The 25,448-nt window shown below is 42.8% G+C and overlaps 2 protein-coding genes across 2 annotated transcripts; one reads left to right on the forward strand and one right to left on the reverse strand.

Annotated features, from left to right (window-relative positions):
* Positions 1–2,200: 2,200 nt before the first annotated feature.
* LOC143336661 (TOG array regulator of axonemal microtubules protein 1-like) lies at positions 2,201–3,729 on the reverse strand. The gene is made up of 5 exons (XM_076756925.1): positions 3,586–3,729; positions 3,113–3,218; positions 2,737–2,978; positions 2,466–2,624; positions 2,201–2,324 (listed from the first exon to the last, which is right to left on the reverse strand). The coding sequence occupies exons 1-5, from the start codon at positions 3,726–3,728 to the stop codon at positions 2,201–2,203; spliced, it is 774 nt and encodes a 257-aa protein (XP_076613040.1). The 5' UTR covers position 3,729.
* A 3,344-nt stretch (positions 3,730–7,073) lies between these two features.
* LOC143336329 (atypical kinase COQ8A, mitochondrial-like) lies at positions 7,074–24,506 on the forward strand. The gene is made up of 17 exons (XM_076756419.1): positions 7,074–7,603; positions 12,896–12,995; positions 13,772–13,854; positions 13,961–14,211; positions 14,312–14,507; positions 14,606–14,672; positions 17,209–17,283; positions 18,380–18,508; positions 19,875–19,960; positions 20,079–20,219; positions 20,740–20,821; positions 21,166–21,259; positions 21,454–21,595; positions 21,826–21,933; positions 22,070–22,135; positions 22,662–22,748; positions 22,869–24,506. Exons 2-17 carry the CDS (start codon positions 12,902–12,904, stop codon positions 23,166–23,168), a joined length of 2,001 nt encoding a protein of 666 aa, XP_076612534.1. The 5' UTR covers positions 7,074–7,603; positions 12,896–12,901; the 3' UTR covers positions 23,169–24,506.
* Positions 24,507–25,448: the final 942 nt, after the last annotated feature.

The raw sequence follows: 25,448 nt of genomic DNA on the forward strand, positions 1-25,448 counted from the left end.
TAAAGACCAGAAACAGGAGAAGCAAAACAAAGATTTTTGATCAAACAATCGACATGTTAATTAACAAGCTTTAGAGTTGTTTGGTAGCTGTTTTGCCCTTGTTTCCAGTCTCTATGCTAAGCTAAGCTAACTGACTTCTGCTTCATTTTTAACTCTCCAAAACAGCAAATAAACACGCTTCCCAAAATGTCAAACTAAGCCTTTAGGACCAACCGTCTTGGCTATTGCTTTTGCTTCCCAATGCGCACTTACAGTTGTTTGCTAGTAGGTATCATACTGTTCTGGATTTGCTGGCTTGTGTATTTATTTGGATTGTTCCTTTAAAGAAGTGTGTATTCGTTGAACCAAAAAACCCTTCATGTGTGATTTCTGCTATCTGAAAGGTCTGTGCATCCATCAGGAGATAGAGTTAAAGCGATGGTACTGAACCTTGTGGGGAAAATGGTTTGAAGAGGCATCAGAGTGTGTGTTTCACCCATGAGGACACAACCTCTCGTCCTGACCTGAGAAAACCCACAGTGGCCCCATGCGGCTGCTGCTGCTCCTTGGCCACATGAATTGCTGTGTTTGCATGGGGGTCATTTGCCATGCAAATCACACCTGTCCACAACAGCAGCAGCATCCGGAGCTGGCGGGAAAGAGAGGACATGATTCAGGAGCAGAGAGGTGGTGAAAGGGAAACCACTGCGGAGATGTGATTTTTTTTTTTTTTTTCTTTTTTCTTGGAGGGTGTTGGGGAAGGTGAGCCTTTCAGGGTCTTTTCGAACATGCAGCTCTTACAAATTTCAAAAGATGTTTGACATTTTTCACATTTTCTGACTCTTTGGCCGCTCAGCACACAATGTTTATATGATGTATGTGTATGTTATGACAAAAGCTTTGGTATGCTTGAGCCTTACAGCAAGGGATCATTTTTTCTGATTTTATTTCCTCTAGTTTAGGTCCCATATGTGAAAACTGGGTTGTTATTGACCCAAATTTGACCATGTCCACACTTCAGGAAGTTTGACAGGAGATGTATTCACTTAAAGAAGAGCAGTGAGTTCATTTAGTCTGGGGGGAAAAATTATAACCTTGTTTATGTAACGTAATACAACATGGTCTGTGTGGCTCTGTGGCGCTCTCTGCTGCCACTTCACTGACACTGCAGAGAGACAACTGTCTCAGAAAGACAAAGTCAGGACACAGGAAATATTACATAGCGGCATACTACTACACACTACTACGACAGGAACAATAGAGTGAATATAATGTGGTATAAAGTGTAGCGGCTTCACTGCTCCTCACGTCTATGTTTAGGTGATGGTGGGAGTGAGAGATGGTGCAGTGGTGTGTTTCCCTCCAGCTGGTGGCTTCATGCCCCTCTTGTCTCCTGTCATGAGAAAGCAGCCCTGAGTGGGAAAACATGTTGCCGTTCTGTTTCCTGTTCAGCCGGCTGGTGTCTAAAGGGCTTCTCACACTCAGCCGAAACTCGTGTCACACTCAAAGTCACCTGGGAAACACTAAACAGCATAATACTGACCCAGCTGGTATCGCATCACAGCCACAATCCCCCTTTCGTTCCACTCAAAATGACCTTTATTAAACCGGATTTAGAAAGTCAACAAAATGCTTAAAGTTATTAAAGCTCATGTACCTTCAACAAGAGGAATACTACATATTCCTGGTTTTTCATACGACCAAAACAGAGTCATATTTCAGGCTGTTCTGTGAGTACAAAGCAGAACTTTTCTGCTTCTCCTGATGCTCTCGACAGAGCAGTTGTAAATGACAAGGATGTCATCATATTAGTATACAAGTGAACTTACATGATTTATTTTTTATTTTATTTCATTATGTCAGATTTGTTATTTTTCTTCAGATTTCTTTTTTCTTCTTCTTTTTTATGTTTTATCAAAGCGTCTCCATTAAAATAGAAATGAAATATCGAATTTTGAAAATATCAATTGATAATAATTGATAATTGATTTATAATTACCAAGATTCTGCCAATTCCAATTTAACATTGACCGAAACTGCGCGTCTTTTGGAGGTGGGAGGAAACCGGAGCACCCGGAGGAAACCCACACGACGAAAATACGCAAACTCCACACAGGAGCAGCCTCGAAAGTTTCCTCTGAGGCTGCGTCTGTGTGAGGTGTCACTGCTAACCGCTGCCCCACCATGCTGTCCTATATCACCTGTGCTTTCTCCTCTTCTCCTAATTGGCGTTTCTCAGGATCCTTGCCAATGGCCATCGATGTTTGTCGGAAATGATGGCATTCAACTGCCTCATGAAGTCCTTGTGAGTGCTCATTTTCCGGATGATGTCATGTCCATGGGTCCTGTAGACAGATAGGTTTCTTATTTAGCACTTCAATGTACAAGTTACACGTTTGAACAAAGAGAATTTCTCACAAAAACCTACCAGAAGACATCAGATCACACAGTCGTGAACCTTGTCAACTAAATACATTATAACATACCTGACTCTGGGGTGAGCGTCCAAACACATCTTACTGACAGCAGTGAGGAACTTGTGGGTGAGGCTCTCATCTGCTTCAAAGATGGCATCCACTCCCATCATGTCAGCCAAAAGGTGGAGCTGCTGAGCTGCGCTGGTCCTCACTGCAGTGTTTAGGTTACTAAGGAAGGACAAAGACAAAATAAATCAGCACATCTTGTTTCATTTCATTTTTTTTAAATGCTGCTGCTACTACACTTACTAATTCATTGTGAACCTGAATGTGAACTTACTTCAGTCCCGTGTTCAGCAACAGGCTCAGGACCCGACCTGAGCTGCAGTTCTGCACCATGACTTCCAGGGCCACGTTGACCTGCTGCTGAATGAAGTTATTTGCATTGGACTGTGCAATTCTCTGCAGAAGGCAGACACCTGTCCTTTCTACCAGCAGGTCCATGTTCTTCTGCAGGTAGATATACAGATAACGGAATGTGTCAATCGCTGCAACGGCCACTGTAGAGCGAGGATTTCTAACCTAGAAAGTAAGAATGAACATCAGGGGTCATACTTCTGTCACAGATGTGCTGGAGTGAGCACACTCATAGACTCATGGAGACAAACGAGAACAATATAAACGCAACGATTAAAAAAGGATCATGTCTGTCATACCTCTTCACTCAGACTTGTACAAACTCGATAAAGTCTGGGTATCAGTGTCTGCGGGTGGTGCTGGGCCACAGCTCGGATAATGCGCAGTCCTTCCAGCGTCTTCATCCTGTAATGAAATGATACAGTTATTAAATCATACTTCTATTTATGAACAACACCAAACTGACAGACCTTCAGTTTAAAAAAACTGCTGGTAATGTCAAGCTTGAACATAGAAAACAACGACTGTAAGTGCCAGCTCAGGCTTTTCTAAAATGTGTCATGGCTGCACCAACTGGTAGAAGTTACTGGTTCCATATTAAGCTGAATAAAGTAGCCGCTGAACCCCAGTCATTGAACTGACGGAGAACTGAGATTTTAGCTAATATGAGACTTGACCTCGTGTTTTAAATATTGTTAATGTAAATGTATTGCACTGCAGGTATCTGCAGGCAGAAAATCTTTTTCTGTACTGTGTGGTGTTGGAGTCTTACCAGTCCTCTGAGGTGAGCAGCTGCAAACTGAGAGACAGTTCTGCCTCAGGATGACGCAGTCGCTGCAGCTTCTCGAGGTTCTCGTCGTTCGCTGCCTGTAGGTTGACTGTAATGTCGTTTTTCTTGTCTCCGGTGTCAGTCATTGCAGGCGGCAGGACCACCTCATGACGAGGTCGTCTCCTCTGCGTCGGTTTTGGAGGAGGAGCCGGAGTCAATGGTGTTGATCCAGGTTTCCTTCTTGGTATCTGTGGGCGTTGAGGTATGTGGACGGTGGTTTTTTCATAGTACTCCTCCAGTGTTTTCTGGATTGCCTCCAGTTTACCATCAGCCGTTTGGAGTCTGTATCCATTGGCTACTTCTTTGACTGTTCAGATTTAGATCCAGATATTCATTAGTCACAATTCTACATGTTTACTGTGTTCACATCTTCACCTACATCATTAGCAAATCTCTACTTTGACCTGCTGAGGCTTAGTGCCTCCAACAGAGACTGAAACAAAAGTTAAAAGAAAGAAAAAAAAAACTAAACTAAACTAAACTAAACTAAACAATAACAGAAACCTCTGTTGTTTCTGGTCTTATTTCTGGCTCTGCAATTATGACTGATTAATTTGTCTATAAATGGACTTACCTGTTCTACCCTGGTTTACCGTCATCACAGGTAGTTGGGACACTCTTCTCCGGGGTTCTGGAGGTTCTGGAGGTGCTGGAGGAGGAGTGGGAGGTGCTGGAGGAGGAGTGGGAGGTGCTGGAGGAGGAGGAGGTGAAGGGGTGGGTGAACGGACGGAGTCGGGCGAAGGTTTGCAGAAGAGTCTCCTCAACACATTGCCCGTGCGTGCTTTGTCTGCAGCACAAATGGTCTCTGACTGACGGATCAGAGCCTCCCGCCTGGCCTCCTCCATCTCCTCAGCCCCGCTGAGGAAATCAGAAGTGTCTTGCCTCTGATAACTCTCAAGACTCTGTGATTAAAAAAAAAAAAAAAAAAAAAGTCAAAAAATTTAAGCAGTGAAGTCATTTGAGTTCAATTAAGAATATTGTAATTTCAGAGCACTTTCGGTGTGCTGGACGTTACGTCTATGAAAGAAATTCAGATATGAACAAAGTTTGGGGAATTAAACGGGTGTTTGTACTTACTGTCTGATGGTGATCAGACTTCCCTCCGCACAATCTACTGAAGATATTTGAATTCGTCATCTTCGTTTAAGTTTCACGAAAGTTTCACTGAAGTTTCTCTAAAGTTTCACTGAAGTTTCACAAAAGTATTATTAACGTGCGTGATAAAACCGTATGCTTTCATGAACCGTATAAAGTGTGAATGCTTGCAGATGGTTTTACGGCTTATATATACACGTCCTAGATCAAAGCACTTAGAACTCTCGAGCATTCTGGAATCAATGTACTGATCATGTCGTCATGGAAGTGTTTTGTTTTGTTTTGTTTTGTTTTGTTTTGTTTTGTTTTGTTTTGTTTTGTTTTGGTTTGGTTTGGTTTGGTTTGGTTTGTTTTGGTTTGGTTGCGAGTTAAAATGTCAAAATCAAGGATCCAGACCGTAATTCAGGGCGAAACGCTATTTTGGACTTTTTCCAGTAGATGGTGCCATATTGTTATTAATGGTGTTGTTATTGATATTAGAGTTATTAATGATACTACTAGCTGTATCATTGCAGAAACAACTGTTTTATAGAGTAAATAACAGTATTGTTACTGTTATTGCTAATTCCATTCTAATAAAAATGTAATTTTTACTATTAAAAATTGTCTATTTCGTATTTTTAAATCATCCAAGGAGCCTAACCATTACAAGACAATGTGAAAACACAATTTGCATTTTGCACAAGTATTTTGGCATGAAATACATATTTTTTTCTACCAAAGTATTTTACATTACACATGTCTAGTATTTTGTGACAACCCAAACAGCTTATATAGTTATAATCAGACCTCTTCCCTCAACATACTGTGTAGCAGGACACTTGGAGGAGGACGTTTACAAGATAAAAAGCATTTTTGTGTAAATAATGTAGTAAAAAAATGTGAAATATTGTGTCGGCCTACTAGTACATAAGTCACATGTACGATCGTGAGGCCAATGCACGTCACGTTAGTCATTGCATCCATATGCAAAAATACGAGAGCATATTTTTAGCCTGCTGTACTGCCATCTTAATATATTCAGACATGAATTCATACACAAGTTGTCAGCAAAGTTGGAAACATGACAGTGTCGATTTTCCTTAACTTTATTGCTGAAATCAAGCAATATATACAAGCAATGCAAGTGCCATCAGGTGATGACAGCAGAAAACAACATGACACTGACGCTGAATCATTCAATCAACAAGAACATGAAACTTGAAAAAGAAACAGAAGAAAATAGATGAATGAACTGAGAGGGGAGGGGTTAAAATGAGAAACAAATGTGATAGGTGGGCCAACGAATCTGAAATGTTTTGATAGTTTTCTATTAATAAATTAGTCATCTTTATCATAAGGAAACCAAAAATGATATTGTTGAGTGGTGGTGAACATCAGATCAGCATATATCTGCTCTGCACTGGCTTCCTGTAACATTCAGAAATGATTTCAAGGTCCTCTTGTATGCAAAGCCCTTAATGGGCCGCGTCTAAGCTACACTGCTGAATCCCTCCGTTATTTGCCTTCAAGTTCATTGGCTGCTGCTAAAAGAAAACTGGGGATGCAGCCTCTGATGATCTGCAACACGTTATCTATAGTTTTCAGGGAAGCCAGCTCGCTAAATATTTTCAAAAGAAAGCTAAAAACGTATCTCTTCACTTTAGCCTTTAAGAAGTTATGAAGTTCCTCATACAGGCCGGAAACTTTTGGGCTTTGCCTCACACTTGTGCACTGCTGCACTTTTGAACTCCTTTCTATGCATTCTGTTTTAACCTTTATTTTATTATTTTATGCTATGTTTTATTTTTCGTCTTTACTTTCATTCTTATCTTATCTTACGTTTACTATCATTATCAAGTGGGTTTTATTCTCCAATTGATTTTACATTCATTTCCTTTGCCTGTTTTTATGTTCATTCTATGTCTTCTTTATGCAGAACTTGGCGCGTGTGATTTCTCTGTTGTAAATCACTTTGAGCTGCATATCTTGTATGAAAGGTGCTATACAACAAAGTTTATTATTTTTGTTATTATTATTTCTATCGTTGTTGTTCAGTAATTTTGCTTATTAAGGCTTTATCAGACGGGACATGAGCGACGCATTCAGTTTGGGACGACGTCAGGACGTACAAATCATCTGTCCTCACGTAAATGTCACGCGGCAGTCTCTTTCGACCTGTAATTAGTGGCTCTGCCCACTCGCCATAAAGAGAGGCACAAACATGCACTCTGATTTTCTTGCGTGACGAACCAATGAGGCGCCGCAAGTCAGTCCCCACAACCTGTCAACACACAACAAGGACCAATAGGAGCAGATGATGGGCGGGCGGGAGGAGAAAGACCAGAGCCGTGCATAAGTACAGTCTATCGGGGCAGCTGGACGCAGAGATATGCTGTGCTGCCTCCTCACGGGTGAAATGAGGTCACGGCTAGATTTGAAGGAGATTTGATGATTCCAGAGGTGAAACTGCAAAATATAACAGGGCTGATGATTACACACATATTGCAATAAAAAATATTTAGCGTACTGATTAAAATGCATCCACTTTTATGAAGTCTTTATGCGGGATCGTGTGCAAAACGTGCAGTTTGTGTTAGCACGGGGGCGCTGGTGGGTTGCGTCAACGCACGGCTCTGGCTTCCCTCAAGTTGGTAAATAAGGCTTGACCTCGTGGTGGAGAGAGAGACGAAGTGGATTAAACGCCGCCAGCAGCAGCGGCAGGAGGAGGACCAGCGAACGATCTGCAAGTCCTGCAGCTAGCAAACCGTGTCCCGTGAAAAAAAGACCCCCGATCCCCCGTTATATCTGTACTGAAGAATAAAGAGAGATTCATTTGACCTCGTCTGGACGAGAAATAAGCGGGGACGTTGCAAGACAGCTGCAGGTGAGTGTTTGAGACGCTAACGCAGATTAACAGGCATTAGCTAATAAAATGAGTGGTAAATTAGTATTTTCTTGCTTCGGCCTGTTCACAACCCCGTTCACCGTCGCTGCTTCAGCTTGCCAAATCCCGGACAGCGTGCTGACGTGCCCGTCGGTCATGGCTGCTCTGTTACTTCTGCAAACTTTGCCGACCTGCCAGCTCAGCCGAGATTTACCCAAGTCCCTGAAACCTGTCTCTCAAACCTGCTCGTTTCTGTCACTCTCAGCCGTTTAAAGCAGCTCTAAACGTTCATTTAAGTGATCACCAGTCAACAACCGTCGCACGCGCTTGTTGTTGTGATCTCGTGGCCGCACGCCCACGAGGAAGTGAAATAAGGCATGTTTTGAACGGCGTCTTCTCGCCAGTGTGGAGGATTTCTGGGGGATAATGCTCATAAAGTGAAGTGAAAGTGGCGCATGCAGCCTCACTGAACGTGTTTGAAAGAAGCGTATGTCTGACAGGAGCCACATGCTGAGTAGCACTTTTATTTCCAATTCATTTTCACCCGAAAATATTACTTTCATGTGCTAATAATACTAATGAATACTCATAGTGAATGTACCTTTACATAGAGCTCATATCTGCGCAGTCGTTCAAGGTGACAGTTTTGCAGCTCTCTCTGGCACATTTGCAATCATTTGTATTAATGTGAACTATTTATTTTAAATAAAGACACAGTAATTAAGCATGCATGTGTGTATCTACCCTGTGTGTATGTGTGTGTGTATATGGAGTGTGTGAATGCATGACATGATGTTTGGAGCTGTAGTATAACATCTATTATCATCTGCTAGAGCCTGACTGAGACAGAGGTTGATATGAGCTTATCACAGCTGTATCAGTATGGATGATTATTAACACAGTTTATCTGAGGTGTTTCCTTCATACAGCTTGTCCTTTAAAGAGCTCAGGCGAGTTTTTTTTTTTCTTTATCTCTAACATGTCAGGCTCAGTACACCGCGGTCGCTGTTCTTTACACAGCAAATGCCGGGGATGCTTATCTAAAAGGTTTGTTGATGTAATGTGATTGTTAAAAAAACTAATATTGGCTGAGATATTATCGTTGGATTGTCTTTATTAAACTCTCAAACACTGATCGTCGCTCTGTTGTGGCCAGCACTGATAACACTATTCTTTAAGAGGACATTAAAGGTTAATTTATTAGATTGAGCTGTTTATTTTTCACTGCCAATTACAGTTAATTACACAAAGTGAGGAAGGGCTACAAAGACCACTTTTACTTTCAAGAGCTCAGAAGGCAGCGATGCAGGTTAGCGCTGCAAAGATTAACTGATGGAAAGAAAATTTACCGGCAACTAATTTGATATTTGATTAATCTAACTGGTTCCAGTTTCTTAAATGGGAGGATTTGCTGCTTTTCTGTTTATTTCTGATAGTAAATGAGGAGTCTTTAGGTTTTGGACTGTTGTTTGGACTAAAGAAGCAATTTAAAGACTTGTGGTCAGCGTTCCTCCTAATTTTTTGCCGTTTTATAGAGTAGTTTAATTGCTTTGTCATAAAAATAATCAATAATGAAAGTAATCATCCGACCAATCACCAGTGGTCGAATGGCCACCAACATACTCAAGCCTGCATCCAGTCTTAACACATTCAGTGCTTGTTGGTGTTTTAGTACAGATTTGATCACATGAACACTTTTCACTTTGGGAGCAAACAGAACCCAAACTCTCCTGTTGTGCAGTCCTGCAGGAAACATGGGTTCAGTCACGTTTCGCTTGTTAGTGGTGGCGAAACTGGTTGATCACCACTGCACAGTAATGGGACAAACATTTCCCACTTCTGGCTCAGGATCAGTCAAAGGCAGTGACGGGAGGCTGGGAGAAAGCCAATAGGTGTACTGCACAGCAATCGGATGTCGATGCACACTCGGGCAGCGATGGCTGGTTATTTTTATAGCAGTGAGTCAACAGCTTGTGGAGGGACAGCAGCAGAGCCCAGACAACAACTGAGGCTCGGGTGGGTGAGTGTGCATTCAAAATATAATACCATGCGTAATCCCAGTCGGTGTGCTTCCACAAATGCAGCACCTTGTAGTGACCTCTCACCTACTGGGCTTTGAATCAGATTTTTCAGTTTTCTACATTTTTGTTCAGGTTTTTTGTACATTGCGTCCTATCCTCTGTTTCTGATAGCTGACTTGTTAGCACTGACACTGAGGGAAAAGCAGCTTTTACACACCTACTGAGGCAACACACCCACATTGACAAACGGGAAGTTGCTCAATAGATTAGATTTGGTAACAGTAGCTTCTTCTCAATAGTGTCAGATTTTGCAAGTGAATGTATTGAACCAGTTTTGCAGAACTGCACATTGTTTAAAGTATGTTTTAAGTATGGTTTTTTCAGCCATTCATGCAGCGCAAGCTTAGATATTTTCCATGAAATCATGTTCCATGACTCGTGCAGCTTTGTGTTAGTAGGGGCTTCCGTTGCCTCAGTGCAGCTTCTGATCTGAATTTTCAGCATGCCAGAAGGTCTTGCAGGATCTTGCTTATTTGCTGAGTTGAGTCAGTTTACCACTGTGATAATTGTCAGGACAGTAAAGTACAAATAACAATCTTTGTTTTACCTTTCATTGACATTTGAAACATGCCGATACCTGCAGTATTTCTTCAGTCTGTACACTGTAGTCTGTGTGTTTGCAGACCTTTTATACAAATAGTTCAGTTCGCCCTTAGATGCATATAAAAGAAAAGACAAAGTACATGTAGTTGCATAGCACTATTCAACGAGGCAATTCAAAGTGCTTTGTATAAGACATAAAAGCGTTAAGACATGACATAAAAAAAATATAAAAATAACATAAAAAGACATGTATAGATAGGATTTAAAGGAATTACTACAGAGGAAAATAGCTGCTTCGCCATGTTTAGTTTTGACTGTGGGGACAGTAAGCAGACCTGCTCCAGACCATCTGAGAGGTCTGGACTCCTTGTAAGGGAGCATGGACAAGTTTTTCTAAATCCTGATAAGACAAGTGCTTTAATTCTGGATACATTCTTAATGTGATAGTAGGCTGATTTGATTTCTCCTCTGGTTTATGGTCTTAAATGCTGGTGTTGAAGCTGAGCACTGATTTTTCTTCCAATCACATATAGTCATTGATTTGTTTAATGCACTTACTCGGTGCTTATATGAGACTGCAGTCAGCTGATGCCATTGTTATGTAAATCTGTGTGTCGTCTGCATAATTATGGTCAGTTAGTTTGATGTTTTTCATAATCTGGGTTAGTGGGAGCATGCAGATGTTGAACAGAATAGGCCCGAGAATGGAGCCTTGGGGGACGCCACATCATTTCAATATGCCGTTAGTGTATGTAATTACAAAGTGACACAAATTAGACCATGTATTTCAAACAAAATTCAAGCTAGTTAAGTCTGTGCCTGAAAATCCGACACATATTTACAGTCTCTTGTAATAAGTTGTGGTTGACTGTGTTGAATGCAGCGCTGAGATCCAGTAATACTTAAACTGAAACTTTCCCACTGTTGTGTTTAAGTGGATATCATTTGAGTCTTGGTGGTGCTATGCGGTTGAAAACTGGACTGGAAAACACTGAATCAATTGTTTAGGGCCAGGAAGGTGTTAAGCTGTTAAAAACCAGCCTTTTTTTTAATGGGAGAGCTGATGTGGGAATTGTTCAGAATTGTTCATTAGCATTGTTAGCATTGTTAGAATCATTAGTGATTAGTTTAGACAGATATTTTTAAAACGAGTGTATTAACTGCAGTTTTCAGAGCCTGTGGAGAAAAGACCCACAAATAGAACAGAGAGTTCATCTGATGCCTGCAGTTAAAAATAGTTTAAAAAAGATTGTAGTTAAAATATGAAGGCAGCAGGAGGCGGATTTCAAATGCTGCACAGTTTCCTCCAAGGTTACACAGCTGATGGGATCAAACTGTGTCATGCTAATGAAATGAGTTTGCAGCTGATGAAAGAGCAATACCACATACAGGGGAAAACAGTTAGGATGCTACATAAAACAGAGAGACAACATCAGTCCACACAACCTTAAAAATGTTAAGACCTTTGTGGACGATCAAGTCTACAGTGCTCATTATTGTGTTGGGGGTCCATCACATGCTGAGTCAGTCCATAGTTACCCAGGATGCAACAGTTTAGGGCTGCTGTCCTGGTGGTTGTCAACGTGACTTAAAATCAGCCGCAGTAACAACATGAAGGCGTGTATGTCTGTTTTTATGCTTATTGTTCTCGGGGCTCTGAATGTTGGTCCCTTTTTGTATCACAAAGTACGTCCACCCCCCAGTCTCCAGTCCTCCCTCTGAAAACACAGAGCAGCCCTAAAGGAGGAGGGATGACCCACTTACTGACTCAGTGTGTGTATGTGCGCAGCAGCACTCACACATTGCTTCGACTCTCCCAGCAACAGCTTTTTCCATTGGCCCGATTCCTAGCTGAGCTGTGTTGAAGCACGTCGTCACACCCACGAAACAGCACCTGTAACACACTCACAAACACACTCTGTAATACTGCAGATTGCAACAGGACGGAAAGCTCTTTTGTTTACATAAGAGCTGAAAACACCAGAGGAGTGAAGTTAACTTTTATTTGTGTCCTAAATTGACATTGAGTTACGTTCGCAAGCATTGTTGCATCACAGTTTAAGCTAAGTGTGGCAACTGTCGGTACACCAGACTGATTCTTACAAAGAAAAGGTGTAATTCTTTGAGATAGACTGTAATAGAAAACAATGTCACGGTCCTGTCAGCAGCCGGCAACTCAAACTCCTCCCTCCTGGTTTCCAGTGACATTTTCAGATCCAGTTCTGGACGACACACACACATATACATATATCGTCATAGCATAAATGCGTGCATGATGTTGCCCTCCTTCCTTGTGTGTGTGATGCTTATTGCAGGTCATGAGTATTTTTAGATAAAGTCCTCTCAAGATGTGACAGCTGTGCGTGTGTGAGTGTGTGTGTGTTTCTGTTTGGCAGCAGAATGTGTGTTGACGACAGCTTTTATTTCTCTTTCCACTTGCCTCGTCCATGTGTCTTTGTCTTTGTTCCTCTTCTCTTTACCGACAGGTTACTGGTACACATATAGATACCTGACCTTTAGTCTGGTCTGTGTACAGTATGTGCCCCTCCACGCTGCCAGGCCTGCTAAATATGGAATAAGATGTAGCATAACTTACAGTGATATCGACCCCTTTTCTCTGTATTCATCTCATTTTTTCTTCTTTTCCTATCCTTTTTTCTGTCTCCAGTCCATCATGGCAGGTGATATGATGTTGCTAATGCGAGGTTTGGCTAAGTTGAGCCAGGCGGTTGTGGAGACTCAGAGCAGCATGCTGCGCAGTGGAGCAGGTAAGGTCAACATGCCTGTGTAGTTCCTAAATGTGAACAGTACTCCCCAGGTAGTTATTTTTCAGACATGTCATATAATGGAAGTAAAAGTTTCAGCACTTGCTCTAGAGCTGCTGCCTTGTTAGCTGTGCCTTGTTAGCTGCTGCCTTGTTAGCACTCACAGTGTTGCCCTTTAGCTGACTTGCACACTAGCTCACACCAGGGTAGGCTAGTCTGTGGTTAGCTTTACACATTGGTTGAAAGGTAATGTTTACAAACAGTACTTGCAGGTGGAAATAATTGTTGTACAGATAGAAGACATTAATAAGAAAAAGCTAGTGTCACATTGAAATATTATCTTTTGGAAAGGAGTGGTAGTCACATTAAAAACACTCGGCTAGCTAACCTGCTAACTCCACTATAGCGCACTGACTTGTGGCTGGTTTACCCACTGGTTGAAAGGTAATGTTAGCAAAAATGCTAGCAAGCTGTTTTTCAGCTTCATGACCTGATAATTCAGGAACTTTATAGCCATTATTCCATAAAAATAAAAGGTTATAAAAAGAGTTGGAGTTTTGAAATATAATTGTTACCTGAACAGAGATGGTGACACAATATTTGTTTCGACATTATTTTAATTTCCTGCAAGATAGCGTTTAACTTGTTTAAACAGACTTAGACTTTTCATCTGTTTTTATTACTAGCACTCATTATGGGCAATAACACTGATAATCTTGATGAATGGTTAGTTAATAACGTACTGAAGTACTAATAAAGCTAATATTTGTATATGCCAGGAGTCCCAGGAGTCGGTGCCGCAGTCCAAAGTGTCCAATCAGCTGCAGAGCAAGGCCTCTCTGCCGCTATGATGACAATGCAGGTGTGTGTAGGTGGCAGCATAATTTAGTATTCATGAGGAACTGCACATTGCATTAAATGTTGAAAGAAGACTACGAGTGCGCTTTCATGTGTATGTGTCTGTCCAGGAGCTGTCTGGCCAGCAGCAGACCTCTTCATCGGAGTTAGAATTTGACTTCCCTCAGGATGAGAGTGAGTTCACATCTTCAGAGTTCAGGGAGGAAGGTGTGGACGCTACAGTGGATCACACAGGAGCTAGTGCTGACAGCACAGCAGCAGCAGCAGGAGCAAGCCGTGGGAGGCAGTCGCTGTTTGAGGGATACAAAGATCCCAGCAAACAGTTTCCTGGAAACACCAGATCGTACCACCAAGATGCCAGGTATAATTAGTCTCTCACTCAATTGCTGTGTACCATATACCGTATGTTTTTGCTGCTGTTTGGAGGATGGAGGTAATCACTTTTGCTTTGGATGTGGCAGACATTTCATTGGACATCACCATCTCTACAACCACAGTCTGAACAGGCATTTGTGGGGACAGCTATACTGTCAGCATCAGGTCAGTCACCTCAGGAGCTACCATCAGGACCCTTCCACAGTCGGAGGGCTGACGGCCGAAGACATCGAGAAAGCAAGACAGAGCAAGAGGGCTGACATGAAACCACACAAACAGATGGTAATGTGTGTCCCTCAACATCGACGCTGATGCAAACATGCACCTTTCCACACACGCCTTTTAATATAAAGGTATCTTTATTGCTCTGTCTTCTTTAGTTGAGTGAGAGAGCCAGAGAGAGGAAAGTGCCAGTGACTCGGCTCGGCAGACTGGCCAACTTTGGAGGTACAGTGATACAACTCTGTGTTAATCTGTCTGAATCTCGTCTGATTGGCTGACTACAGCTGTAGGTATGTGTGTCTGCATGCAAGTCGTATATAGTGTCAAACATGCTGTGATTTCTCTTCAATTAGCTAGATAGACAATGTTAGAAAGTTTGTGTGAGTAATGTGACATGAAATTGAGTTTGTGACATTCAGCAGACGTCTTAACCTTGTAATCTTCAGTCTGCCGGTAAGAGTCCACCTCCTCAATAAACTGCAGTCACTGGCTTCAAGACAGTTGTTGTTATCCTTCTGCACGGCCTTCTCACGACGTCAAGATAACGCCACTGAGTGTATGTACGAGATGTACAGACATAAATGACTTCAACAAACACTTCAAGAGGTTAGATCAGGTGTATCTGGCCCTTTAATGGACCCGTGTTCCTGTCCAGATAAAGACACTCCTTGATAGACAGACTGAGAGAGAGGACAGCGACGCTTCAGCTGTAATAATATCTGTGTGAGCAGATTGTTGTGTTGTGTGATCATTCGTTTGACCATGTTGCCTGTTCTCTCAGTCTATTAGCTGTAACATATTCAAAGGTTAATACGTTCACACAAGCGTTATGAAAAGCTCACAACAAGCCTGAGACGCGGTTTAACATGACAGATCAGAGTTTGTAGATCAGCAGCTCATAAATTCACTTCGGATGGAAGATGGATAAGCTAACCGGTGGCGTGCAGTTGGACAGAGAAGCTAGAAGCACAGAATATGAAGGAGAACATGAGCTGTGGGCCGCGATTCCACAGAAGTCCCAAAGACACTCGTGTGAAACGTAAATAAAACAGGATGTGATAATTAACTAATCCTTTCTGACATATACTCTATTACAAAACACTCAAAATATATTTAATGTTTTACCTCATCTACAGGTTCATTGGTGGCATTCTGTATTTATGTACATGTACACAGCTTCCTAGCTTTTTTGGAATCGGGGTCCTAATTTGAACCCGGGACAGATGAGTCAGACCACTGCCAACACAAATACACATAGCTCATACCAAACAAACGGGACTTGCACAGGCTGCAGTGAGATGCAGAAGGCAGAGCCGAGTTATTCGGCATGTTGACAGTGGTAACATTTAGAAGGTGTTGGAGAGGTGGGGGAGGAGGAGGAATGTGTCCTCGGCCTGTCCTTCGCTCTCCTGCAACATTTGTTGACAAGTTATCCAAGTTTTATTCTCAGCTGCGAGTGGAGATAAAGAATGCAGCTTTTAGGCGTGTTAGGCTGAGAACAAGCAGCAAAGTGATTTATATAGTTTCATAAATCTGTTGGCACGTTTCCTGAAAAAGCAAGTTTTAATAACTTTGCTGTTGCCACGCACGTCACTGCTTTGGAAGGTTTTTCTGAGGTTTGTGAGGAAACAGGGCCATAAAGTATATTTTATTCCCGGTTCTGAATACTGAATGAAGGAGGGGGAGTCGTCTTTTAAAGCTCCTACTTAGTGTTCAGCAGTCGCTCTGTAAACACATGGCTGTCTCAAATGATTGACAGACACTTGTGCTTGGTCTGGAAAAGATTTTGTCTCCCGGAGATGCTGCTGGAAATGCTGATCTCTGCCCGGCGGGGAGTCATACATACAATGACAGGATGCAGCCTCATCTGCTATTTAAGTGTATTTTTGCGCTGGAGTTTAAATTTACTGCTGTACATTTTAAATCGTCACTGAGGCAGGAAGACAAAAACAGTGAGATGACAGAGTAGCACTGGATCAGGTTACACATGGGAACATAGGTGGTGCAAAGTTCAGCGCATTTTCTCGTAAAGGGTGGTGTGCGTCCGTCTTCCCTCTGGTCCAACCTGTCTCCAACAATAGAGGCGATGACATGTCTTTGACCAATGAAGAAACGCTCATCTCGCGTACAAGACACTGAAGCACACGGCGTCCTGATTTGTCCATCTACCGTTGGATCTCACATTTGTCGCTTCAGAGACCGCTGACTAATTGATTATGTAATGCAGAGTTATATAAAGTACAGACCAGAGATGAAGGAGTGCACTCACAAACAGTCTACGACTCGTGCAGGCTGTCTTTTTCTTTCTATCTGCTAAAATAAACCCTCTAATTTTTTCGAGGATTAACTGTTTCAGCATCTTAATTGTTAATATGATTAGATGCTTGATGTAATCTCCATGTGCTTTCTTAGGTCGGCAGACGTGCAGCTGCTGCAGCTCTGTCACTGCTCACTGCCGGGTTGTTTTATTTGTGTCATATATTCTGTTGTATGTGATATTTTAATGAGAATATGGCAACAGGTGGCTTCATATAGTCAGTAATTATAGACACCAACATCACTGAACACTGGTGAAACACTGACTGACCGACTGACTGACTCACTAAAAGGATGTTTTTTAGTGTCGCTGCATGACTGTGGAACAACATTGTTTGCAGTTTTACATCATTTTAGACCTTTTTATTGTCTCTTACACAGTTAATGTATCAAACCAGTCCACACTCATAAGTGCATTGTTGTTTTGTCTGTGTGTTTCTGCCAGGTCTTGCTGTAGGTTTGGGTATTGGAGCACTGGCAGAAGTTGCCAAGAAGACCATCAGACACAGTGATGCAGCAGGTAACACACCCACACTTACCTTTCCAAAAAACAGCCGACTTATATATGTGAGCAGGACCTTAAATGGGCAGTTCATGCTCAGAAAGCAGGATTCCTCCACAGCGATGTGAAAGCAGTTACTGTTTCACAGGGGTGATGATGGGAGATGGATAACTTTTTCTTTCAATAAAAGAAAGAATCATTCAAAATGGTATTTTGTGTTTACTGAGTTTGTGACAAATGTGCAAAAATAGAAGCAATCAGGAAAGAGGGCAATTGCTTTTTCACAGCATTGTTTGTTTGTTTTTGCATTATTGTTCCAGTATTTTTTTCTAACAGCAGTAGATAGATAGTCTAATAGCAGGTATGTCACTGCTATCTGGGAGACTGAATCATGCACGTGGCGAGTTTCACAACTGTTGTGCTGAGATTACAGCTGCTTCTCTCTGATTGTGTCATTTGTGTATATATAAAGATGCAGGATGTAAGTGATTTTCTGCCTGTGAGGACAGGTGTGTCTCTCTCTGGCTCGTCATCAGCATTCCTATTGGAAGAGCACTGCTGTGAAAGCTAACATCATTTTCAGTGCCCATCCTTGGTGCATGTTGTTACACGCTGCACACCTTTTCTATGCCAGTAGAGCGCAGTTAGGCCGCCGCCCTCACCATCCCGCCACCTTCTGCAAACAGACATTCCTGCTCTGCACCGTGAGCCTGCTAATCCTAAAACAGAGCTAAGCTGCAGGGGCGTACGGTCGTAAATCTGTGCGTCTGTTTGTGGGTGTTTATCTGTGTGTGCGTTAATCCCATGCTCTGAACACACTCGTAAGTGTGTGTGTGTTTGTGTGTGGCCAATCTCCGTTAAAGCCTCTGAAGGCAGACACACTTAAACACACTACCTGATGGCCTACTGACACATATGCTGTGCACACAGACAAACACGTCTGCTCGGATATGTACGCAAACAGATGCACATATTCTATATAAACCTGAACCTTAAACTATTGATATTGATCAACGCCAAATTAGTTCACCTGTCCGTAAAACATAAAATGTTACATAATTAATTCGCACATAGATAAAAGTTTGATGAAATCCTGTGTTTTGTGCTTCTGCAGGTGAAAATAAGAAAGGCGTTCTGGACTCCAGCCCCTTCCTGTCTGAGGCCAACGCTGAGCGCATCGTCAGTACCCTGTGCAAAGTCAGAGGAGCTGCGTTAAAACTGGGACAGATGCTCAGCATTCAAGGTGCATAACAAACACACACACACACACACATCCACTCACAAAGGAAAGAAGTAGACGGGGTGAGCTAGAGGAGGTGGAGATAAAAAAGAGGGATGAGTCAGCATGAAAAGAGTGAGCGCGAGGAGGGATGTACGGCAGAATGGACAATGATGGAGGAAGAATAAAGCTGACAGATCTGATGAGGGAACTCAGTCACAAAAGTTCACACATACATCATTTCCACCAGCCGTGGAGACCAGAGATCACTATCCATTTTTACCTGAGAAAGAAACGCTGGACCACAAACGACCGTCAGTGAAGAAAGTTGGCACAGAAGTCTGTTTGTTGTTGATCAGTGACTCTACATGAGGTCACCTTTTGCTCTGTCAGACTGCGCTCCAGCACAAACATGCAGGTAGCAGCAGCTGAGAATGTTACAGTGTAAGTTAGCACTTGTTTGTGTTTTGCATACGTACGCCAGCTGAAACTAGAGGCTGGACGGCCGGCAGCAGGAAACATCCTGTCACAGAGCTGGAGCAGCTGGCTCGGGTTAGAGCACTAAACACGTCATTATTTTTGTTTATCTCTGTTACCCTCGCTGCCCGACCTTGGCTGGTGCCCCTCGTTCATTAGCATTCATAACATGTTGGGTTAAACCGAACACAGGCAGTGTCATTAAGATAAGCAACAAACACAGTAATAACGGAGCAGAAGACAACGGCTTCCTGGTGTTTGCTAAACAGGTTTCACCTTGTGTGCATGTGTGTGATTGTTGACAGAACTGGGACAACTTTATCTCTAACATGGTGACAAGTTAGCCAAGTGACGAGTCAACACTGGGTATAAGTTGTTAGCTGTACTTTAGTATTTGGGGCAGATGAAGTGAACCTCTCAATTTGTTTATCGTTGGAATAGCCAGGAGACTTCCCAGGTGCATGAGGTGACGAGCAGGATGGTGCAAGACTAATATTTTACAAGTTAAAGGAGAATCTCAAAGTCTTGAATCATGCAGAGAAAGGTCGCAGTCGTCGTCTGTATGTGGACACGCATGCATCAGTGTTTATCCCACAGAACATGGGAAAACATGACTGGACTCAAGTGAGGAGGATGTAAAGTCACTGCAGTGGTCTTTGCCAGCTGTTGACATTTATCCGTCAAGGCAGGAACGCAGTTGTCGCTGGATAATTGCCCGTCCAGGCATTGTACCCTTTAGCACCAGTCTAAAATAGTGTTAACCTTGAGGGGCCTCAAACTATTTTGAAACTGACAATACAGTTTGAAATAGTGATTCCTCACGTCGTGTGCAATGTCTGCTCGTGTCGTATTTGTGGCTGCCATGCAGTATCAGTCTTTTATTGCAATAGACCTTTGTGTGTCTGCGTTTCAGATGACGCATTCATCAACCCTCAACTCGCCAAGATCTTCGAGCGTGTAAGACAGAGTGCCGACTTCATGCCAATCAAACAAATGACAGTAAGGGTCTTTTTTTCTTTTACTTAAGCTGGCAGTTTATTTTTTAATGGCGATACATTGAGTTGACTGTGACGAGCTGCAGAACTATCAACTGTTTGTGTCTGTTGTCTGTCTGTAGAAAGCGCTGAACAGCGACCTGGGTCCTAACTGGAGAGACAAGCTGGAATCGTTTGAGGAGCGTCCGTTTGCGGCAGCGTCCATCGGCCAAGTTCACCTGGCGAGGATGAAGGATGGCAGGGAGGTGGCCATGAAAATACAGGTAGGCTGTGAAAGGGTGTGTGTTTGTATACACAGCTTTATGTTATGAGGATAAACAGCGTAACTGGAGTGTGTCTCACATGTGTTTGTCCTCTCAAACGTGCATTTGAAGAGAAACCACACACATTCTGATCTCTGCTCTGTTTACAGAGCAGATCTGAGTCAGCGTAAACATCAGATGCTTGTGGTTTCTTTGAGCTGAGGTTATGTTATGCCTTTACGTGTTCACCGATTATTTAATTGATGTCTTTAAAAAATTACTTTAAGGCTTTTTGAGCTCATGAGTGATTTGCCAGGTACAGAATATAATTACAATCCCAGTGAATGCTATTTACATTACACTTTAAAGACTCGTTTAAAAGAGAGTCAGGAGATTACTCGTAAGCGTGGTGCACGTGTGGTCCTGTATTTTAAAGTGGGATTATGAATAAAAGCACCACAGAAAAGTATGTGACATAAAAGATGTTTTTTCTCTCATTTTCTGATCAAATTAAATAATATGTGTCTCTGTCTGTCCCCAGTATCCCGGTGTCGCTCAGAGTATCGACAGTGACGTCAACAACCTGATGACGGTGCTGAGTATGAGCAACGCCCTGCCTGAAGGTAAACTCTGTTATACATGCAAACACGAGCGTGCTCACCTTCTAATTCTTACGTAGACACTTGCACATCTGTGTTGAGCTTCACTGTGTTTTCACTGCTCCATCTGCTGCTGTAATACTGAATTCACACACTAAAAAGGTCTCATTGGATAAAATAAAGAAGTGATTTTATATTTTATATCCAAAAGGTCAAAGGTTACCTTCACTGTGACGTCATAATATTCTGCAAAAAACACTTTTCAGGCCATTATTTAACGCAGTAACTCAGGAACAGAAGGGCAGATTGTGGCCATATTCCACACTTGGTCAGATACTGAGTTGGTTGGTGTCTTCGTCTCTCCTCAGGTCTTTTTCCGGAGCACCTGATAGACGTAATGAGTAAAGAGCTATCACTGGAGTGCGACTACGTTAGAGAAGCCCAGTGTGCAAAGAAATTCAGGTGAGTCTCATATAGTTTGACACAGTCTAGCACGTCGGCCCTCGCAGAGCTTCTGTTTCCATTCATTCATAATGTAGACGCTTACAAATGCTGCAGAGTTTATTTACAGTTTACTGTTACCTTCTTTGTACGTACCACCTGCCTGCTTAACCTGCATTTAAGCGTCTCTGTGTCTGTTCATCTGTCTGACTCAGGGAGCTGTTGAAGGACGAGCCGTTCTTCTATGTCCCAGAGGTGATCGATGAGCTGAGCAGTAGCCATGTCCTGACCACAGAGCTTGTCCCCGGGTTTCCCCTGGACCAGACTGAGAACCTCTCGCAGGAGCTGAAGAACGAGGTGACAGAGCTGACAAACCGGACGGATGAAGGGGTCGATAGATGTGTCGCTGGCTAATGGGTGCACTCACGTCGGGAGGGATGTGTTGCATAATGTGTTCAGACTATGGGAGAACTAGTTTCTTTCTGATCAATAAATCCACTGATAGATGAATGGGTCTTTGTGGCAGGAAGTCATTTGTTATGCCAGTGAACAGCACTAGAGTTTCTGTATGTTTGTTTCTGTGTCAGATCTGTGAGAACATCTTGACGCTGTGCCTCAGGGAGCTGTTTGAGTTCAGGTACATGCAGACTGACCCCAACTGGTCCAACTTCTTCTATGATCCGCAGACACACAGGGTGAGTCTGTGTACAGGATAAAAATAGGACTGTTACTGGAGTTACTCCTGCTACAGTTACTACTACTACCACTAAAAATAATGATGACGATGAGCATGAAAATCATAAGTGGTCTCTGGTGATTTTGTCTCTCTAGGTGTCGCTGCTGGACTTTGGAGCCACGAGAGGATTTGATGAGAGTTTCACAGATGTCTACATAGAGGTAAGATTCTTTCTTTTCACTACAATCGGAGTGGATTAATGTCGTACTCTGTTTCAAATCACTTCTTTTCAATGCTGAATACTTAAATGCGTTTCAGTGCTCATCCTCTGCATTGTTAAAGCCTGGTATCAGCTGCGTCTGGCAGCCAGTTGACTCACACACCCCTGCATTGCCCACGTAGCCCCGCCTCCTCTCACTCACTTATGTCATTCGCTGCACTTGAATATGAGCTAATAATTTTAAGCAACAGCTCATGTTTCTAAAAAAGTGTGGTATTTGTCTTAGTACCAAAGAGAAGCTGAGGAGAACCTGTCTTTTGATAAAAATCTTAATTTTGATGCCCTCAACATCATGCCAGTTTTCCCCATCATGTCAAATACCGATGTTCTTCAAGGTGTTGTGTCGATATTAGACATTTCAATAACGTGACAACACTGGTATGTTGTGGTTCAACTAATTGTTAAAATAAGATTCATGTTGATTATACAGATTCTCCATGACACTGATGACCTGTTTGTGATTGTAGATAATCCGTTCAGCTGCCGAGGGCAACAGGGAGGGAGTTCAGCAGAAGTCTATTGAGATGAAGTTCCTGACTGGGTATGAGTCCAAGGTAAGTCTCTGTCTCTGTCTCTGCTCTAGATCACACAGCATGGCTGCAGCATGTGTTGCTGTGCTGGATGGTCATTATCTGAGACTAACACGCAGCCTGTTTTCCCCTCCCTCTGTCCAGTCAATGATCAATGCCCACGTGGATGCCGTGATGATCCTCGGCGAGGCCTTTTCCTCCTCGGAGCCCTTCGACTTCGGCGCCCAGTCCACCACCGAGAGAATCCACAACCTCATCCCCGTGATGCTCAAGCAACGGCTCACCCCGCCGCCCGAGGAGACGTACTCGCTCCACCGCAAGATGGGCGGCTCGTTCCTCATCTGCTCCCGCTTGAACGCGAAGCTGCGATGTAAGGACATGTTTCAGTCAGCATATCAGAAGTACTGGGAAGGCCGCACACCGCCGGCCTCTCACTCAGCCTAAACCGATCCCCAAGTGTCAGGCGATTTGATGGACAGATCGTGGGGCCAACAGGAAAGTGCAAGTCAGCGGCGAGGTCAGGACTGCAGAGCAAAGGCCACGTTACCTACTCACAACTGGTCATCAAGCACCAGCTTATCTTTCCCATTTCAGGCAACCCTGAGTGGACAGACTGGGAGGAGCTGGGATGTGGTCGTAAGGAGAGACAAACAGCTCTGCATATTCAGGTGTGAAATGAATGTAAAAAAGGTTGAATTTTCTCTCTCCTCCGATGTTTTCAACATTATTCTTGCATTTTCTTTTTGTTTGCGTTGCTGTGTTTTGCTGATCTTTTGGAGAATCACACCAACAGTCCCGTCTGGTGGAAATGTCATTGATGAAAGCGTAAAACATTGATTGTATTAAGGAAGAGGACTGAATTCTAAATGTAAACCCACAGTCACGAAATAATGAGGTTAATACAGAATGAGTCACAGTGTAGACCAGGACCAACATGTCGGGGTCACGTATTTCTGTTCTGCAATTTTCCCCATTTACACACAAGACTTTTTACCCGTGCAGCATGTTTTCTGTGTCACTGTAGGCAGATTTCAATTGCTGTTTAATATCTTTTAGCTTTTTAGGGTGAAAACTGTGTCATTCAAACTATCTGTCTTCCTCAAACTGACCGTTAACATGAACATTCAGGATCTTTGAATGAACCTCAGGTGACAGCGTGATTTTCCTCAGTTTGTGTCTGGTGATGCAACTCTGTAGAGCCTCTGCTGTACATTCGTGTCTCGTCAGATTTAGCTGAATTCCAGTTGATAACGAGCAAAAGTTTTTATTTTTTAGTCCCGAAGCATGATTTCTGTCTGTTCAACTGTTAGTAGGAGATTGTAAAAACATATAGAAATGAAACCATATGGATCCATGCTGCTGACTGAGGCTGACGGGAAGGCTGACTGGGATTAGTCATGAATGTTAATGAACCGCTGAGATGGAAGAAGCTCATCCTGGTATCGCACAAGCTCCGGCTCTTGGGCTCACCTTGCCTCTCACATGCTGGTAATCTCTCAACACCTTCCCGGGTGTGAAATCCTTCGTCACCCGGCTGCTGTGAAACTTCTCTCGTCTCTGCTGTGTGAATGCAGTTATTTTGGTTTCTGGAGTGAAGCTGGAAAAAAGAAGAAAATAAAGAAAAAAACAAGGTGCCTGCAGTTTCCAGTGGAGGGTTTTTAGCTTGGACTTTATATTCCATATCAGGACTCAGTGAAAATGTGGTTTAGATTTTCTAATCGAAATCTGTATTGAAAGTTGTGATAAAGGTATGAAAAGAGTAAATGTTTGATCTATACTTGCCGTGTGGCTCTGCGTGGTTTTGTGTGTGTGTGGTGTTAGACCCTTCGAATGGCTCTTCAGAGAAACATCAAGTAGTTTGCACTGTTAGAAAATCATAGATCTCAATGGGTATATAGCCCAGATTCAGTTCATGTATCGTGGCCTGCAGGTTAAGAGGCTGTAATGTGTGTTCAGAAGAGAACAATGGGTGAAATACAGTAGTGAGAGGAGGAGACGGAGACATTGTCTTCCTTATTTAGCAGTGTCTTAGCCAGAAATGGAGGAACTGGCAGAAAGCCTGAGAAATGAGGGGGAAAAAAAAACATGTGCACTTAAATATCCACGCAATTAAATCATGCCAGTGCTCATGTCCAGGAGGGCAGAGTGCATGTAGATCCACACGTAGACTCAGAGCCCTCTTCCTCTCTGACTCACCCGGACTATGACGCTTTTTGTCCGTGCTTGGAAAATCCTTTAATCACACTTTTTCCGCAATTGTACTGAGCCCATTCAGTATCAAACGTCCTGCCTGTTGTAATGCCCCTCAGTGTCCAGCATGTGGCGCTGTTGTGTTTTCGCACTGATTTAAACAGGTCATGTAGAAAAGAAAAGAAAAAAGAAGCTACTGACATCATTGCAATAAAAAAGGCCAAAGATAACCTGAAGTCAGACAGATGATGATGTGGGTCTCAGCTGGCTGCATTTACTGTAACACGTTTAATGTGTCATCTCTGCTTTATGAGACAAGAAGGCAGAGACGGGAGAAATTACAGTGAGAAGTGATGAGCTCAGACGTGTTCATTAGGTGCATGTTGACTCTTACATATGATATTAATAGCACTGGAGGATAGTGTGGGTATGTATGCCATCAGAGCCTTCACATGTATGCTCACATACCTGAAACACTGAGGCTGAAGAGACTAATTAATCAAAATGCCCTCATTTTCCGCCTGCCAAGTTAAT

This window comes from Chaetodon auriga, chromosome 18 (assembly GCF_051107435.1).
Source record: "Chaetodon auriga isolate fChaAug3 chromosome 18, fChaAug3.hap1, whole genome shotgun sequence".
In the NCBI taxonomy this organism is placed as follows: domain Eukaryota; kingdom Metazoa; phylum Chordata; class Actinopteri; order Chaetodontiformes; family Chaetodontidae; genus Chaetodon; species Chaetodon auriga.

What these genes read in the sequence shown, in the direction of transcription:
- LOC143336329 (XM_076756419.1), top strand. Translation starts at nt 12,902, where the DNA reads ATGGCAGGTGATATGATGTTGCTAATGCGAGGTTTGGCTAAGTTGAGC. An exon ending in CATGCTGCGCAGTGGAGCAG is followed by an intron (nt 12,996 to 13,771) that starts GTAAGGTCAACA and finishes TGTATATGCCAG; the next exon opens with GAGTCCCAGGAGTCGGTGCC. An exon ending in CGCAGGAGCTGAAGAACGAG is followed by an intron (nt 21,596 to 21,825) that starts GTGACAGAGCTG and finishes TTTCTGTGTCAG; the next exon opens with ATCTGTGAGAACATCTTGAC.
- LOC143336661 (XM_076756925.1), bottom strand. Translation starts at nt 3,728, where the DNA reads ATGACTGACACCGGAGACAAGAAAAACGACATTACAGTCAACCTACAG. An exon ending in CTGCTCACCTCAGAGGACTG is followed by an intron (nt 3,219 to 3,585) that starts GTAAGACTCCAA and finishes ATTTCATTACAG; the next exon opens with GATGAAGACGCTGGAAGGAC. An exon ending in TTGCTGAACACGGGACTGAA is followed by an intron (nt 2,625 to 2,736) that starts GTAAGTTCACAT and finishes GTCCTTCCTTAG; the next exon opens with TAACCTAAACACTGCAGTGA.